At 41.3% G+C, this 16083-nt stretch overlaps 1 protein-coding gene and 1 long non-coding RNA gene across 5 annotated transcripts in view; one reads left to right on the top strand and one right to left on the bottom strand.

Annotated features, from left to right (window-relative positions):
• Positions 1 to 6720, bottom strand: part of ABCC9 (ATP binding cassette subfamily C member 9) — a 148999-nt gene extending 142279 nt beyond the window's left edge. For 2 of the 4 annotated variants that reach the window (XM_070453746.1, XM_070453744.1), the window contains exons 1-3: positions 6364 to 6718; positions 5910 to 6025; positions 1333 to 1494 (exon numbers count right to left, since the gene is read on the bottom strand). In XM_070453746.1, coding sequence (XP_070309847.1) covers positions 1333 to 1474 — 142 coding nt within the window. In that variant the 5' untranslated portion in view covers positions 1475 to 1494; positions 5910 to 6025; positions 6364 to 6718. Of the gene's footprint in view, positions 1 to 1332; positions 1495 to 5909; positions 6026 to 6363 lie in introns of all 4 variants that reach the window. The other 2 variants (XM_070453747.1, XM_070453745.1) reach the window with 1 other exon arrangement.
• Positions 1 to 15862, top strand: part of LOC139030609 (uncharacterized) — a 30805-nt gene extending 14943 nt beyond the window's left edge. The window contains exons 2-3 of the long non-coding RNA XR_011483000.1: positions 13924 to 14061; positions 15723 to 15862. This is a non-coding gene — a long non-coding RNA (uncharacterized lncRNA). The remainder of the gene's footprint in view (positions 1 to 13923; positions 14062 to 15722) is intronic.
• Positions 15863 to 16083: the final 221 nt, after the last annotated feature.

Genomic DNA, 16083 nt, shown 5'->3' on the forward strand with positions numbered 1-16083 from the left:
TTACAAATTATTTTTAAACCTTTCTTTAAAGCAGATCCTTAAATTATGCTGAATTTCTTAATCAGTCTGATCATTTCTCCATTATAAAAAAGGATAGGAAGACAGGATGTGGGAAAAGTAAGTAGGTCAGGAAATGGTATTTATTCCATGAGATCCCTTAAAGTGACTTTGGTAATGTCAATAGATGTTTATTATATTAGTCTCTGCATTTTTATATATGAAAAAATATTTTATAATTTTAAAATGCTCTAAGGTCTATTTTGGTTGTTTTGGAAAAGTTACACAAATTATACATAATCGCTCTAAATAACTGGATTTTGTGTGTATAAACATTCAAACTTTAAAATAGGCAAACTATATATTGTTAACTTCTTGCTAAATAGTTTGCTCATGTACTCCTTTTACCTGAAACACACCCTACTTTTACATGCACTCTCTGTATCTTTCAAGTCCCCAAACATGTCTCTCTTTGCATAGTCCCCACCAGCCTTGAGAATTAGTTGCTCCAGTGGGTTAAAGCTCAGGATAATTTGTTCCTGTATCTGTAAACGTGTTTACAAGGTGGTACAGGCATTTCTTTTGACTTTTTGACCTACTATCTCACTGGAAAACTCCTGCGACTATTCCAAGCAGGTACTGTGTTTTACCCATTTTCCATTCTCTTCACCCAGCACAAAGAAAGCACTCAACAAATACTTTTGATCTATCTCAGATAATTTTTTTCCCTCTTTTTAGAAACTGCTGCTACTGAAAGTCCATTTCTAAGAAGGCTTATGGGGACTTCCTGGCTGTCCAGTGGCTAAAACTCTGGGCTTCCAGTTCAGGGACCCTGCGTTAGATCCTCAGTCAGTGAACTAAGATCCCACATGCCTCATGGTAAAAAAAAATAAATAGAATAAAAAATAATAATTTTGTTATTTATCTATAGAATTTTGTTTTTCGTTAGTCGCTAAGCCATGTCCGACTCTTTGCAACTCCATGGACTGTATAGCCCACCAGGCTCCTCTGTTCATGGCACTTCCCAGACAAGAATACTGGAGTGGGTTGCCATTTCCTTCTCCAGGAGATCTTCCCCACCCAGGGAATGAACCCAAGTCTCCTACATTGACAGGCAGGAGCAAACTGGGAAGCTTATCTATAGAATATCAAGAGCCAAAAACAAAAGTAATTGGAAAACAGAAAATATAATACTTGCTCATTCTTTTCCTACGAACTTACATGCTAGTTCTCACACTGGAGAAGCTACAGCAACGTTATACCTAATCTCAAGCCATTAAAAAGACTCTTCTTGTAACCACTAGGTGATGAACTGTAGGACAGTAGGTTACTTACCAATGAACAATATTGGGAAAGTGATGAACAGCAGGAAGACATGAGGAACCAGGTTGAGGGCATCCACAAAGCAGGGATTTTGTAACACACCATCATAGATATTATAGGAAGAAATGTTGTTACCGCAGAATGAAAGGCTCATTTCTTCTGATATAGTTCACTCTAAAAGGGAGAGAAAGGAAGAAAAGCCTCTTACTACAAAATTCTCCTTTATTAAATTATAGCCTTGGTGGTGGCTAAGTCGCTAAAGTCACTAAGTTTAGTTTAGTCGCTAAGTCGTGTCCAACTCTTGTGATCCCATGGACTGTGGCCCGCCAGGCTCCTCTGTCTATGGGATTTTCCAGGCAAGAATACTGGAATGGGTTGCCATTTCCTTCTCCAGGGGATCTTCTGGACTCAGGAATCGAACCCAGGTCTACTGCATTGCAGGCAGACTCCTGCATTGCAGGCAGATGCCAACTGAGCTATGAGGGATATAGCCTTAAAGAGGTATTATTTCATAAAATCAACCCCCTTTATCTTTGTAGCTGAAGAAATAGGAAACTTTTATGGTCAAAGTTTGAGAGTTACTTAGAAAGGCCTTATACATCCCCATAAGGTCCACTTGTCAATAGTTTTTTTCCTAATTAAAATATTCCATTTTAATTTGGAAAATACATTATAACTGATATCTACCAACAGTGCTACCTCCAAGGAGTGTTTGTCTAAATAAATTATCAAGAACCAAAAATGGTTGTTTATCCAGAAAAAGGAGGGGGAAGATAAACTGAAAAGTCAAAAAGCTATAATATCAAATCCTTTCCCACAGTCATTCATTGAAAATGCTTTCACAAACAACTTCAGCTGAACACAATTTACTGTAGCATTTCATTCACTGCAGGAAATAGTAATACCAAGGGAGCAATGTGGAGGTCACCAGCATACAGCCTTTCTCTGAATAACAGTAAAATCAAGTGTTTAAGACCAATTAAATATAATTCAAATGACAAGATAATGAAACTACACAGCTCCCAGAATCAGACAATATTTTTACATGAAACGCACTCTACTCAAGTTTGGAAACAAAGAATGTCTTTTTATTGGAAGGCTGTATTCCATCAGAGGAGAGGTTGACAAGCTGGGGGGAGAAGCAGAGGTCTTCTTAGCCGTCGTGGGAGATGGAGCTTCTACTCCGGCTTGGTGGAGATGAGAGGCATGACAAACTCTGACTTACATTTTAAATGAATTCTTCCTGTTGTGCTGAAACAGATAGTCTAAAAAGGAAGGGTCTATTTCATCCAAAAAAACTACTGTAAAATGCCACCAAGAGCTTTAGCATTCAGAAAACTTCTTTATAATGCCTACCATTTATTTGTTGCTATTGCTGTTTAGTCGCTCAGTCATGTCTGACTCGTGGTGACCCCATGGACTGCAGCACGCCACGGACAGAGCAGTCCCCCGCATGGACTGCAGCACTATTTATTTAGCACCTACTAAATTCTGTGAACTTTGCATACACCATTTAAGCCCTCAGAGCAATGAAGCAATATCTGTGGAGCTCTTTGAATTTTACAGATGATGATATGGGTGTTCAGATGGGTTCAGTAACTTCCCAACCAGTAGAGTAGCCGGAAGCCACACCCACATGTGTCTGACTATAAACCATGTCCATTCCACTTCAACATATAGCTCCCAACTTATATTTTTTAAAGAAACTTCTTATCTATTAATATTAAAATAAGTAGTATTTTATGATTTCAACCTCCCTGGACTTTGTTTCTTTTCCATGATTATGTCACCCTGGATTCCGAATTAGATTATTCAAGGTTGGCAATGATTTGGATAAGTGAAGTACCACCTCTTTCTCTCTTCCCTTTCATTCATAATTGATTTAGCAATGGTCACAAATCATATAGCTTCCTAGAAAAAAACAAAGGGTGTTACACAGAAAAGATAGGCAACAGTAGGCAAACTATTGGAGAAACCAAATTTTAAACAAAATTTTTATAAAACATATGAATAGAACTAGTTAGAAGGTCTGTGTGTTGACAGTCTGTCAACGGTCATATGGAATTCTTCTCATACATTATTTCTGGTAATACTTTTTTATACCCTCTCTAGTTGAGACCTTTTTTCATCTTTTTAAAAAAAAATGTTATATTAAAAAAAAAACACCTCAAGATCAGCTTATACACTTGCCAAATCCTTACCAACCGATAAGATTCGAAGCTTAATAAGAGAATCAAAAGGACTTGAGCTTTTTAAACTATCAATAAAATGGAAGTTCTGAGTTTTATAATTATATGTTAGATATTTCTGATAAAAATAGAGGAAACAGAAACAGAAAAAAATAGCTTTTAATGGAATTTCTAAGACTATTTCCTTTACTTAATAGAAATGATAAAAGGAAACTTTAAGCTCACTTAATTGAAAGGCATGCATAAACTGTTTCCTAGAACTAACTGGGAAATTCTTTTTGCTTTATTTTTTTCTTTGCTTACTTTTTTTTTTCTCATTGCATGTGCATGCTCAGTCGTCTCTGACTCTTGTGACCCCATGAACTGTAGCCCGCCAGGCTCCTCTGTTCATGGGATTTCCCAGGCAAGAATACTAGAATAGGTTGCCATTTCCTTCTCCAGGGCATCTTCCTGACCCAAGAATGGAATCTCCTGCATCTCCTGCACTGCAAGTAGATTCTTTACCTCTTGAGCCATTGAGGTTTCCCATTTTTCTTAAACTAGTTTTATAATGTTATTGAAAGTTATAGTATTTCAGTGCTATATTCAATGCTAAGACTTGATATTTCATCATGATCATTAAGGCAGCTGCTAAAACATAATCTGAATTTGCAAAACATATATATATACTTAATTAGCTTAGCACTGCCTGCCTGTTGTCGAATCAATCCTGAAACCTACCAATTAAGTAACCTCTGGATAAATCTGTATAACTGTGGAAAGAAAATATCAGAGAAGCACAATAACCTGAAAAAATCCAAGAACATTTTTAGCGATGCACTTGATGTCTGGGACTTTAGGCATGAATTAAGTGTAAAAATATTTATTGATGCTGACCATCCCCTGAGCACCAGGAATTCAACGGTGCCCATGGCAGAAACAGTCCCTATGGTTTTAGGCTGTATAAATCAGACTAGACAAAACCCAAATGGTCTCGGTATAATGTAAAGGTTATGATTCAAAAGACTGGGAAATACATAATACATCATCTCATTAAAGTGCATGTGGGTAGAGGAAAAACTTTAGAATGATGTTTTCCTTCTGCCATAATCTTAAACTTCACATTCCCCCTTGGCTCCCAACCTGCTCACTGTCTCTCACGGCATCTCTCCTTTTGCTTTTTCTTCTGCCTCTTCTTTCATCCTTTCCCCCTTGCCCCTTAGACCCCCTCCTCCAGACACCTAGCCTGCACGTGGCATACTCTTAGCCAACTCTTTTTACAACTCAACATGAATAAAGACAGGGGAAAAGTAAACTTATTCTAGACCTGTTGACATTATTTGTGTTCACCTGAGGCATTTTATCCAATCAGGATTTTTAAACTAATTCTTAAATCTCCAACTGTCATTCAGGGTTTCCCTCTGGGGACCCAGGTTAAGTTGGGGATACTTTGGGAAGGTAGAAATTGCTGCTCTCCCCAGATAAATCACGTGACACCCTACAGCCCCGCCCCTTCCAGCTTTCTAGTTCAGCCGACACTGACAGGCCCCAGCATCAAAGAGGAGAGAGAGGGAAGCAGGCCAGAGAAGACAGGACATTTTTCTCCCCACAAACATAAATCCACAGAAGGACGTTCAAGTGTTTATGACAGTTGATAGGGTTGGAGAATTTGACCGAGTGAACTTGAAACACAAACACCAAAAGTGAAACTCTGATTACAATAATGGTCTGTAGAACAGAACTTTCTACAGGTCTTGGTGACCAAATTTAAGTGTTCTTATGGCTTGAAATGCATCTTATAAAGTTCCACACCCTCAGGACTGAAAACATGTGGATGCAGTTGATGAATATAAAGTAAAGTGAAAAGTAGCACTCTTCACTGTTCACCCAGCAAACAGTATCAGTTCTGACTGAAGAGTAATCAGAGAATTTAACAAGCTGGGGACCCCTGAAGAAAGCACACTAAATGCAATATAAAAGCCTTCATTCTCACACACAAAATAACTCATCCTTTACCTACTCAGAGATTAACCAAATTCCACTGTGAGACAGAAATGCGACATTTCAAAGAACTCATTCAGGGCTTTATCATCATCTCAGGTATGCCCAGGATCGGATCACTTAGGAAAACCAATGTTAATATTTAATAATAAGTTATTTGAAGTTATTCAGTCCGTGGTTTATAAAACATGAATTAAAAGATATCGGTCTATTTATCTATGAACTACAGAACCAAGCAGGAAATCATCAAAAAGGACAGACATCTGATTAAGTGTCTGATCTCAACGCACCCATCAAAGTTCTGTTGCACACCAAAGGAAATGTTGGAGCTACTAAGTAGACAAGACTCCTCACACAGACACTCCAGTGGCTTTTTTTTTTTAAATCCCACTCTGTAGAAATAAAGCAACAAATAGATACCTTGGGCAATGGCTTGACGTTGCTTCAAACCCCCACTGGTGCACTTGCTTTACCTTCAAAACACCAGCTTCCTACTCTGTCTTTAAGTATAAATTTCAAAGCCGGACGCAGAACTCCTACAAAGCAAAGGACAGAAATTAACCAGAAAGTTACTTCGTGGACAAGACGGGAAATATCTAAAAGGAAAAACAAAACACAATTGTATTAACTCCTCGCACTCTATCCACTTGGTTTAAGCAGGAGCCGGCCAGAGTTTTGTTAAGTCCAGCTGGAAACCTGATCCCCACGCCCTCTCTTCCCCAGGGCTGGGGCCCGGTCGCTTCGACCCTAGAAATAGCGACGGCGAAGCGCTGCGAGAGCACGCGGGAGCCTTCCGCTTGCTGTTATCGACAACCGAGGGTTATCCTTGAAACTCTTGAAATGAGATTTATGAAAAAGACACGGACTCACTCACCCCGAAGCCAGCGCTTTCCTTCCCCCAGCCGAAGCGCGCCGGGCGCCGAGCGGATTATTTTTAGGGCGGTGGGTGATCAGCTGCTGCCTCCTATCGAGTTTCTGGATTGCACACACTCCTCTGGGCTGGGGCGGACGCGGCCACTCCGAGGCAGGAAACTGAGCAGAAGCCCCGAGCGCAATGCCTGGGACTGGAGACCCTCCCCACCCCCGCTCGGCCAGCCGTCCGCGCCCGAGCCACAAACTTGGGGCGCGTCTGACAAGGACTTTACGAGTGATGTGCGCCCCCCGCGACTCATTAGACACTGAAACTTACAACCTACGATTCCGTTATCCCCAGATAACGGGGGTGGGGGGGAATCACTAGCTTTAGTATACCCAAAGTCACTTGCACTTGTAATTTCCCCACCCCCTAGGCTCTGCGTGTGCCCTTTTAGCAACCACGTAAGGAAGCGGATTTGGGGGTTTCACTATTTCCCCTCCTGAGCCGATCGGGAAAATGAAGGGCTCATTTCACCCGGAGCAGCTGGCTGCCGGGCTGGAATCGTGCTCTGCGAATGTCTCGCCTTGCGAGGCGGGCTCCAGCTGAATAATTAGGGAGACTTGGTGTTCTGTGCTCGGCACCGCGCTCCCAAAAGGGGACCCTTAACACTTGCCCCCCGAAACTGGGGCTTTTTCTTCCACTGTTTTACAGACAGTTACCCTCACTCTTGCCCTCCCTCCCCCAGAGAGATCGCAAAGTCTCAAGGCGATCACGTGTTTAAAATACACTCACCCCGACAAGATCTACCCCCCCCCCCCAACTTCTTGATGCAAGCGGTAAACTTTGTCCCAGGCAACTATTGTAATTAACACTCGCTTTTATCAGGGGTCATCGCGCTGTCAACTTGAAATAACCATTGTTTTCTTCAACTGTTTTGATATGATAAAGGGTGGTCAGCCTGGGTGGGAGGTGGTGGGTGTGGGGGAGGGAGCTGGGGCCTCCACGGCTCGGTGCGCGACCCCCGAGGGGCAGAGCTCCAGGGCTGCGGGCAGCTGGAGCTGGTCCCCAGACTCGAACCCCAAACCCTGGCGACCGCTCCGACTCTGGAGCAGAGCGTCCTCTTTCCTGCCAGCTCCGGGCTTTCCCTCCGGGCGCCTCCGCTCGGAAGGTCGTTGCATTCCCTAGTGAGGCCTGGCCTCCGCCAGCGATTGAATCTGGAAGCCGCGGCCGCTAGGAGTCTGCGGGGACTCGAGGGGCGGCGCCCGAGAGGGTTCCGGAGACTCCGGTCCCGCGGACTTTGAAAGCTCGGCTAGCTCAGCCTGAAGCTGTTAGCCCAGACGCAGGCGCAGGGAGAGAGCGCGATTCCAGGATGGGATCCGGGGAGTGTGGCTGGAACCCAGGGACCCCGACAACAAGCCGCTAGAGGGACCAGAGGCTCCCAGCGCATCTAGGGAGAGCGAATTGGAATTGAGGGGTGCAGATAGTCCCAAGAGACAGACTCTTGAGTGTGACCACACGAAATCAAGTTGACTATCTATATATATAGAGAGAGCAAGATCAAACCAGTCACTCCTAAAGGAAATCAACGCTGAATACTCATTGAAGGGACTGATGCTGAAGCTACAGTACCTTGGCCACTTGATGCAAACAGCCAACTCATTAGAAAAGATTCTGATGCTGGGAAAGATTGAAGGCAAAAGGAGAAGAGGGAGACAGAGAATGAGCTGTTGGATAACTTTATTGATTCAATGTACATGAATATGGACAAATTTCAGAAGTTAGTGAGGGACAGGGAGGTCTGGCGTGCTGTAGTCCGTGGAATTGCAAAGTGTTGGACACGACTTAGCGACTAAACAACAAATATATATATATGCATGCTCCCGCTAAGTTACTTCAGTCATGTCCGAGTCTTTGCCACCCTATGGACTGTAGCATCAATTTTTTGGTGCTCAGTCTTCTTTATGGTCCAACTCCCACATCCATACATGACTACTAGAAAAACCATAGCTTTGACTATACAGGCCTTTGTCACCAAAGTCATGTCTCTACTTTTTAATACTTTGTCTAGGTTTCTAAATTAAAAGCCATAAGAACAGTGAATTCTTTGGGTCAGAAACTAATCACTAGTTTCAGTGAAAATATTAATTCCTGAAGGCTGCTGGCCTCTCACAGTTTTGGAAGCTCACAGCTCAGTAGGGAACTTATACTGCTGTGTCTGCTTCAGTAAACCTTATCAGGGCTTGTTTCTCTTATGCTTCTCCAGCTTTCCATACTTACTCGCCAAGCTTTTCCTTAGAGTCATCCTCAAAATTTAAGGGAAGTGAATGTATACCTTCATAAACCTGGCAGTTTAATCCAAAGAGGTCCCCCACAAAGTCAAAATTTCTTGTCATACTGTGACTTAAAAATGTATAAAATTTTGCATTTTATCCTGCAATTCCCACCACCACCAAGAGCCATATCCATTTTCTAAATCAGTTGTTATTGTTTTTGTTGTTCAGTCGCTAAGTGTCATCCAATTCCTTGCAATTCCATGGAATGCAGCAGCGGGCTCCTCTTTCTTACACTATCTCCCAGAGTTTGCTCAAACTTATGTCCATTGAGTCAGTGATGCTATCCAACTTTCTAATCCTCCGTCGTCCCCTTCTCCTCCTGCCTTCAGTCTTTCCCAGCATCAGGGTCTTTTCCAGAAAGTCAGCTCTTCTCATCAGGTGGCCAAAGTACTGGAGCTTTAGCTTCAGGATTAGTCCTTCAGAATATTCAGGACTGATTGCCTTTAGGATTGACTGGTTTGACTTTCTTGCAGTCCAAGGGACTCTCTAGAGTCTTCTCCAGTACCACAATTCAAAAGCATCAATTCTTTGGCACTCAGCCTTCTTTATGATCCAACTCTCACATCTGTACATGACTACTGGAAAAACCATACCTTTGACTATGCAGAACTTTGTTTACAAACTGATGTCTCTGCTTTCTAAATCAGTATTGCCCAGCAAACAGCATTCTGCCTGAATGCAAATACTTGTTGAATGACTAAGTAATATATACAAATTGACATTAATGGGGTGGTGGGTAGGGGTAATAAGTGTATCTTCAAGCAAAATCCATGCCTTAAGTATATGTTCCATGATTGCTCTGTGGTGTCAAGTGTTGAATGTGCATATCCCCATTTTAGAAACATGGTGGTAAAGTGGCCTCACAACTAATTGTTTACCAGGATAACTTCCAGAAAATAGCTCTAGTAATTTTTTTTTGGCCATGCTGCGTGGTGCATATAGGATCTTAGCTCCCCCAACCAGGGATGAAACCCATGCCCCCTGTAGGGGAAGTTTGGAGTTTTAACCAATAGACCACCCGGGAAGTCCCCAGAAAATATTTCTAAAAGCAGATAATAATGCTGAGTCATCATACCAAAATACCCTTTTAGGCTACAGTAATTACAATTCCAGTTGAGCTATTTCAAATCCTGGAAGATGATGCTGTGAAAGTCTGCACTCAATATGCCAGCAAATTTGGAAAACTCAGCAGTGGCCACAGGACTGGAAAAGGTCAGTTTTCACTCCAATCCCAAAGAAAGGCAATGCCAAAGAATGCTCAAACTACCGCACAATTGCACTCATCTCACAGGCTGGTAAAGTAACACTCAAAATTCTCGTAGCCAGGCTTCAGCAATATATGAACCATGAACTTCCAGATGTTCAAGCTGGTTTTAGAAAAGACAGAGAAACAAGAGATCAAATTGCCAACATCCACTGGATCATCGAAAAAGCAAGAGAGTTCCAAAAAAACATCTATTTCTGCTTTACTGACTATGCCAAAGCCTTTGACTGTGTGGATCACAATAAACTGTGGAAAATTCTGAAAGAGATGGGAATAGCAGACCACCTGACCTACCTCTTGAGAAACCTATATGCAGATCAGGAAGCAACAGACTGGTTCCAGATAGGAAAAGGAGTACGTCAAGGCTGTGTATTATCACCCTGCTTATTTAACTTATATGCAGAGCACATCATGAGAAACACTGGGCTGGAGGAAGCACAAGCTGGAATCAAGATTGCCAGGAGAAATATTAATAACCTCAGATATGCAGATGACACCAGCCTTCTGGCAGAAAGTGAAGAAGAACTGAAGAGCCTCTTGATGAAAGTGAAAGAAGAGAGTGAAAAAGTTGGCTTAAAGCTCAACATTCAGAAAATGAAGATCATGGCATCTGGTCCCATCACTTCATGGCAAATAGATGGGGAAACAGTGGAAACAATGGCTGATTTTATTTTTCTGGGCTCCAAAATCACTGCAGATGGTGATTGCAGCCATGAAATTAAAAGACGCTTACTCCTTGGAAGGAAAGTGATGACCAACCTAGATAGCATATTAAAAAGCAGAGACATTACTTTGTCAACAAAGGTCCGTCTAGTCAAGGCTATGGTTTTTCCAGTGGTCATGTATGGATGTGAGAGTTGGACTGTGAAGAAAGCTGAGCACCGAAAAATTGATGCTTTTGAACTGTGGTGTTGGAGAAGACTCTTGAGAATCCCTTGGGCTTCGAGGAGATCCAACCAGTCCATCCTAAAGGAGAGCAGTCTTGGGTGTTCATTGGAAGGACTGATGTTGAAGCTGAAACTCCAATACTCTGGCCACCTGATGCAAAGAGCTGACTCATTGGAAAAGACCCTGATGCTGGGAAAGATTGAGGGCAGGAGAAGGGGACACAGGGGATGAGATGGTTGGATGGTGTCACTGACTCAATGGAATTGGATTTGGGTGGACTCCGGGAGTTGGTGATGGACAGGAAGGCCTGGCATGCTGCAGTTCATGGGGTCGCAAAGAGTCGGACACAACTGAGCGACTGAACTGGACTGAACTGAACTGGACTGAATACAATTTAACTTTCATTTTCATTTCCTTTTCCAGTTCACCATGAAAAAATGAAATTACTATTTAAACTGTCAAATCCGCACTTTCCATTGCCCAGGTGGTTTGTTAGTGCCTCTCTTCTTTCTGCCAATTGTCAGCGCTTTCTCTGTCCAGTCTTTTCGAAGTAGAAAGCTGAAAAAAAATCATCTTTATAACTTAGATAAGAGTAGAAAATATTGGGAAATAATACAATAATACAGATAATTTGAATAGAGAAGGAGTCTGAGGGGGCAATAGAAAATCTCTCTGTGCTGCCTGGGAAGGCACAAAAATTCACTCCTTTATTCATGAGAAATAACAACAGTGACAGGTAATTTGAGCAATTGCTATGTGCCAAGCACTACACTAAGCATCTTATTCAACCTCACTACTATTGTATCAGCTGAGTGTATCACAATCCCTTATCTATTGAAGAAGCGAATGAAAAGATAATAAATGTATTTCTTGCCACTCCCACCAACAACTTATTGGTACTGGGAATATAACTGGGATTTGACTAGCACAGAGAAAAATGCAGAGTAGAAATAAGTAAATAAGCAAATGTAACATGCTCACTTCACAATTCCATAAGGGTTAGACTTAATTTTGGAGGGCTATAGGGGAAACCAAGATACTAGGCAGAAAACTTGTCTCCATATCTTTAGGACTTGATGAAATCTAAGTTTTTTTTCTATTAGAGTGAACTACAGGCATAATCAAAAGGTAAACTCTGGTGGCTCAGGCAGTAAAGAATCCACCTGCAATATGGAAGACCTGGGTTTGATCCCTGGATTGGGAAGATCCCTTGGAGGAGGGCATGGCAACCCACTCCAGGATTCTTGCCTGGAAAATCCCATGGACCGAGGAGGCTGGCGGGCTACAGTCCGTGAGGTCGCGAAGAGTCAGACACAACTGAGTGACTAAGCACAGTAGGCATAATCAAAATGTAAACTTTCTGTAGAATATTCCTTCTCTTTCACCAAACTTGCCCCATCTCCCAATTCTCTCTTAAATTGCTCCAATAACTCAGATTTAAAGCATTGGTGGGATCTTGCATCCTCATAAGTTATTAAAACACTTAAGTTATGCTTAGCAATGACTTTCCTGACTCTTTTCCTTTCTTTCGGCCTCCTTTGTATCTTAGAGTCTCATTAGTTAGTACATCAACCACTCAAGGCTTAAGACTTAATTATGGCTTCTCATATCCTAAAGCATTTTACACATGCATAGTATATGAATCTTCCTACAGGGCACCTTCAATTATAGAATAACCACACTCCCAAGTCTCTCACGACTCACTCTGTCATTTAAGGTCCTTGCAAAGCTTGCCTCTTTCTCCCTAACCCCTTGTTTTCCAACCAAACTCTAACTACACATAGCTGCAGCACACCCCCTGATCTGACCACCTCAAAACCCTTACTTTTGCTTATCCAACTGCCAAATGATCTCTTTGATCCTTTTCCCTCTTTGAATTCTAACCTGGGTTCGGAATGCCTTCATATTTTGCATCACTCCCCTGTGGATCAAGTACAGTGCCTGCCGCATAGGAGATGTGAAATGGATTGCTACAGCCCTTTCTCTCTAAAACTGCAGTCATGGCGCCACTTCAGTGTGGCTTTGCAGTGTCCCCCCCACCCCCGCACACACAGGGCATGGGCTCTGCTTTCGGTCAGAGCGCTCCTCCCCAGATCAAAATGGCCTGGAGGCAGCAGTCTTTGTGTCTCCTGCTACTTCCCTTTTCCCTTCAATTGCAAAGTGTAAATGATCCAGAAGACACAGGAGAAAAGGCCAATGGACTCTAATCAAACATTTGTTTTTTACAGGCCCACCTGGTTTTATTGTGCTTTGCCTTATTGCACTTCGCAGATGTTATGTTTTTTACGAATTGACAGTTTGTGGCAACCCTGCACTGTAGGATGATGGTTAGCATTTTTCCCCCCATTTTTATCCATATTTTATTTTTCCCTATTCTCATCACATCTATAGTTACCAAAGGCAGTCAAGTGCACAAGATCAATTTAATGGGAAACAAACTTTTGTTTACAAAAGCATGTGCTGATTCACAGAAGAAAACATTGCTCTTACTTGGGTCTCAATCTAGAATGCACAAATTCTAGTAAGTCAGCTTTTAAATGTGTTAATTTGGATGGTTAGCTTTTTTTAACAATAAAGTATCTTTTAAATTTTTTTGAAGTATAGTTGATTTACAATGTTGTGCTAGTTTCAGGTGTATATCATGTGTGTACATATATGTGTGCATACACATGTATGTACACACATGTATATACATATATACACAAATGCATATACATGTGTGTACATATATGTGTATGTACATATGTGTATACACACGTGTGTGTGTGTGTGTGTGTATGTATGTGTGTATATATATATATATATATACTTTCTCAGATTCTTTTCCCTTATGTGCATTTATGCTCAGTCACTCAGTTGTGTCCGATTCTTTGTGACCCCATTAGTATAGTTCCCTATGCTATGTGGCAGGTCCTTGTTGGTTATCTATCTTACAGATAGTTTGTACATGTCAATTGCAACCTCCTAATTTATCCTTTCCCTTCCTTTTCCCCTTTGGTAACTGTAAGCTTATTCTCTATGTCTGTGACTCCATTTATGTTTTGTAAATAAGTTAATTTGTATCTTTGTTTTTTTGTTCCCACTACCTCATAGCAAGCTTCATGGACATCTTGATACCCTCCTGTCCTAAAGTCTTTTTAAAATGAGAGCAGAGATTCATGAGGGAAGAATTACAGAGGTTAAGAGCGGTGAGCTGTGTTCTCGGAGAGTTATCAGTGAGGACTCTTGCAGGTAAGAGCTCAACAGGATTTTGAACCCAGTGTATTGTTTATAAAACAATGAGCTTTGTTCTGAATCGTGCTATAGTTACATGAGTTGAGCAGTAGAAACCAGAGAACCATCTTCCCAGAGATGGTTTGTAGGAATAAAGGCTCTTCATAATGCTTATACAAAAGTAAAAGCATGAGTAAGGTCTATATCTCTATAACTATGTCTTGCAAATCTGGAAATAACAGACTCAGACACGTGCATGTAATACTGAATATTCACTCTCTCCTATTGAGGATGAGAATACAGATGAACTTCCTTAGGAAATACTATAAAAGGATATAAGGTTAGAGTAAAAAAAAAAATCCAATGCTGTTCCTGGAATAGCAGATCACAGAGGCTAATCTGGGAAACAGATCCTGAGGGCATTTAATAAAGTCAGATAAGCACTAAGATTACATTGGCCCAGTCACGTAAAAAAGATTTTTTATTCTTTTGCAAACGTGAACCATTTAGAGAGTGCATTTCCCTTTTTTATGATTCATTTAGGGGGAGAAAAAAGATATCTGTCTTAAGCAAAAGAACAGTCCAGTTCATGAAAATGAAATTCTGAAAATCCACAGTTGATATGCCTGGTTCCACCAGCCCTCAGAGCATTCGCTTCTTGAAATGAAGAGAATGAAGGCTTGGATTAATTTATTCTGTCAATAAATATTTACTGGTGGTCTCCTATGTGTCTTACATGTGGCAGGAGAAAATATCACTAAATAAGATAGACATGCCTTTTGTCTTTCTAGAAGTTTAAGTCTAGCAAGGAAGAAAGCCATTAAATAAGAAGAAACATTGTTAAAGATAAAACTGTCCTAAGTGCTACAACAGAATATACAAAGCATGATGACAGCTTGTTATTGCCAGACCAGACCTAGCCAGGGGAATTTCCCCATGGAAACGACATTTCAGCTGTAGCACGAATGAGAAGGAGTAAGTCAGGCGCAGTGTAAGTGAGCAAGAGAGGTCAGGGAGGGTAATCATGTTGTAAGTCAGGAGAATATGTGCACCTGCTATATTTAAAGTGGGTAACCAACGAGGACCTACTGTACAGCAGTGGGAACTCTGCTCAATATTCCATAAAAACTTAAACAGGGAAAGAATTTGAAAAAGAATAGATGTATATGTATAGTTGAATCACTTTGTTGTATACCTGAAGCTAACACAACGTTGTCAGTCAAATATACTCTGATATAAAATAATTTAAAAAACAAAAACAAACCTGGAGAAAATGTGCAAAAGCCCTGTGGTGGAAGGGACTGCATGCCTTTGAGACACTAACAAGGCCAGTGGCTAAAGTGTGGTAAAGGCAAAGAAGGGTCAGAGATGACAGATGGGCAAGGCCTGGGAAGGTCATAATAAAGATCCTGAATTTTATTCTAATTTCAGTAGGAAATCAACCAGCAGATGAACATTTAAGTGATTTCTTCTTTTTTTTTCTATTTTATATAAACCCATATAGAGATCTTTTGTACTCATCTACTTTCTTGTGTTGGATTATTTTTTCTATACATTACTAAGAATAAGTTACTGGTTTAAGTGGTAGAAATATCTTCATTTCTTATACCATATTTTAATACATTTAATATATCATATATATATAATATATTTAATATATTATAGTTGTTGTTGTTTAGTCATGTCCAGCTCTTTGTGACTCCATGAATTGTAGACCACAAGAGTCCATTGGACTGCAAGGAGGTCCAACCAGTCCATCCTAAAGGAGGTAAGTCCTGGGTGTTCATTGGAAGGACTGATGTTGAAGCTGAAACTTCAATACTTTGGCCACCTGATGTGAAGAGCTAACTCATTTGAAAAGACACTGATGCTGGGAAAGATTGAGGACAGGAGGAGAAGGGGACGACAGAAGATGAGATGGTTGGATGGCATCCATGGACATGGGTTTGGGTGGACTGGGGGAGTTGGTGATGGACAGAGGGCCTGGCGTGCTGCGGTTCATGGGGTCGCAAAGAGTCGGACACAACTGAGCGACTGAAC

Source organism: Odocoileus virginianus, chromosome 23, assembly GCF_023699985.2.
Source record: "Odocoileus virginianus isolate 20LAN1187 ecotype Illinois chromosome 23, Ovbor_1.2, whole genome shotgun sequence".
NCBI lineage: Eukaryota > Metazoa > Chordata > Mammalia > Artiodactyla > Cervidae > Odocoileus > Odocoileus virginianus.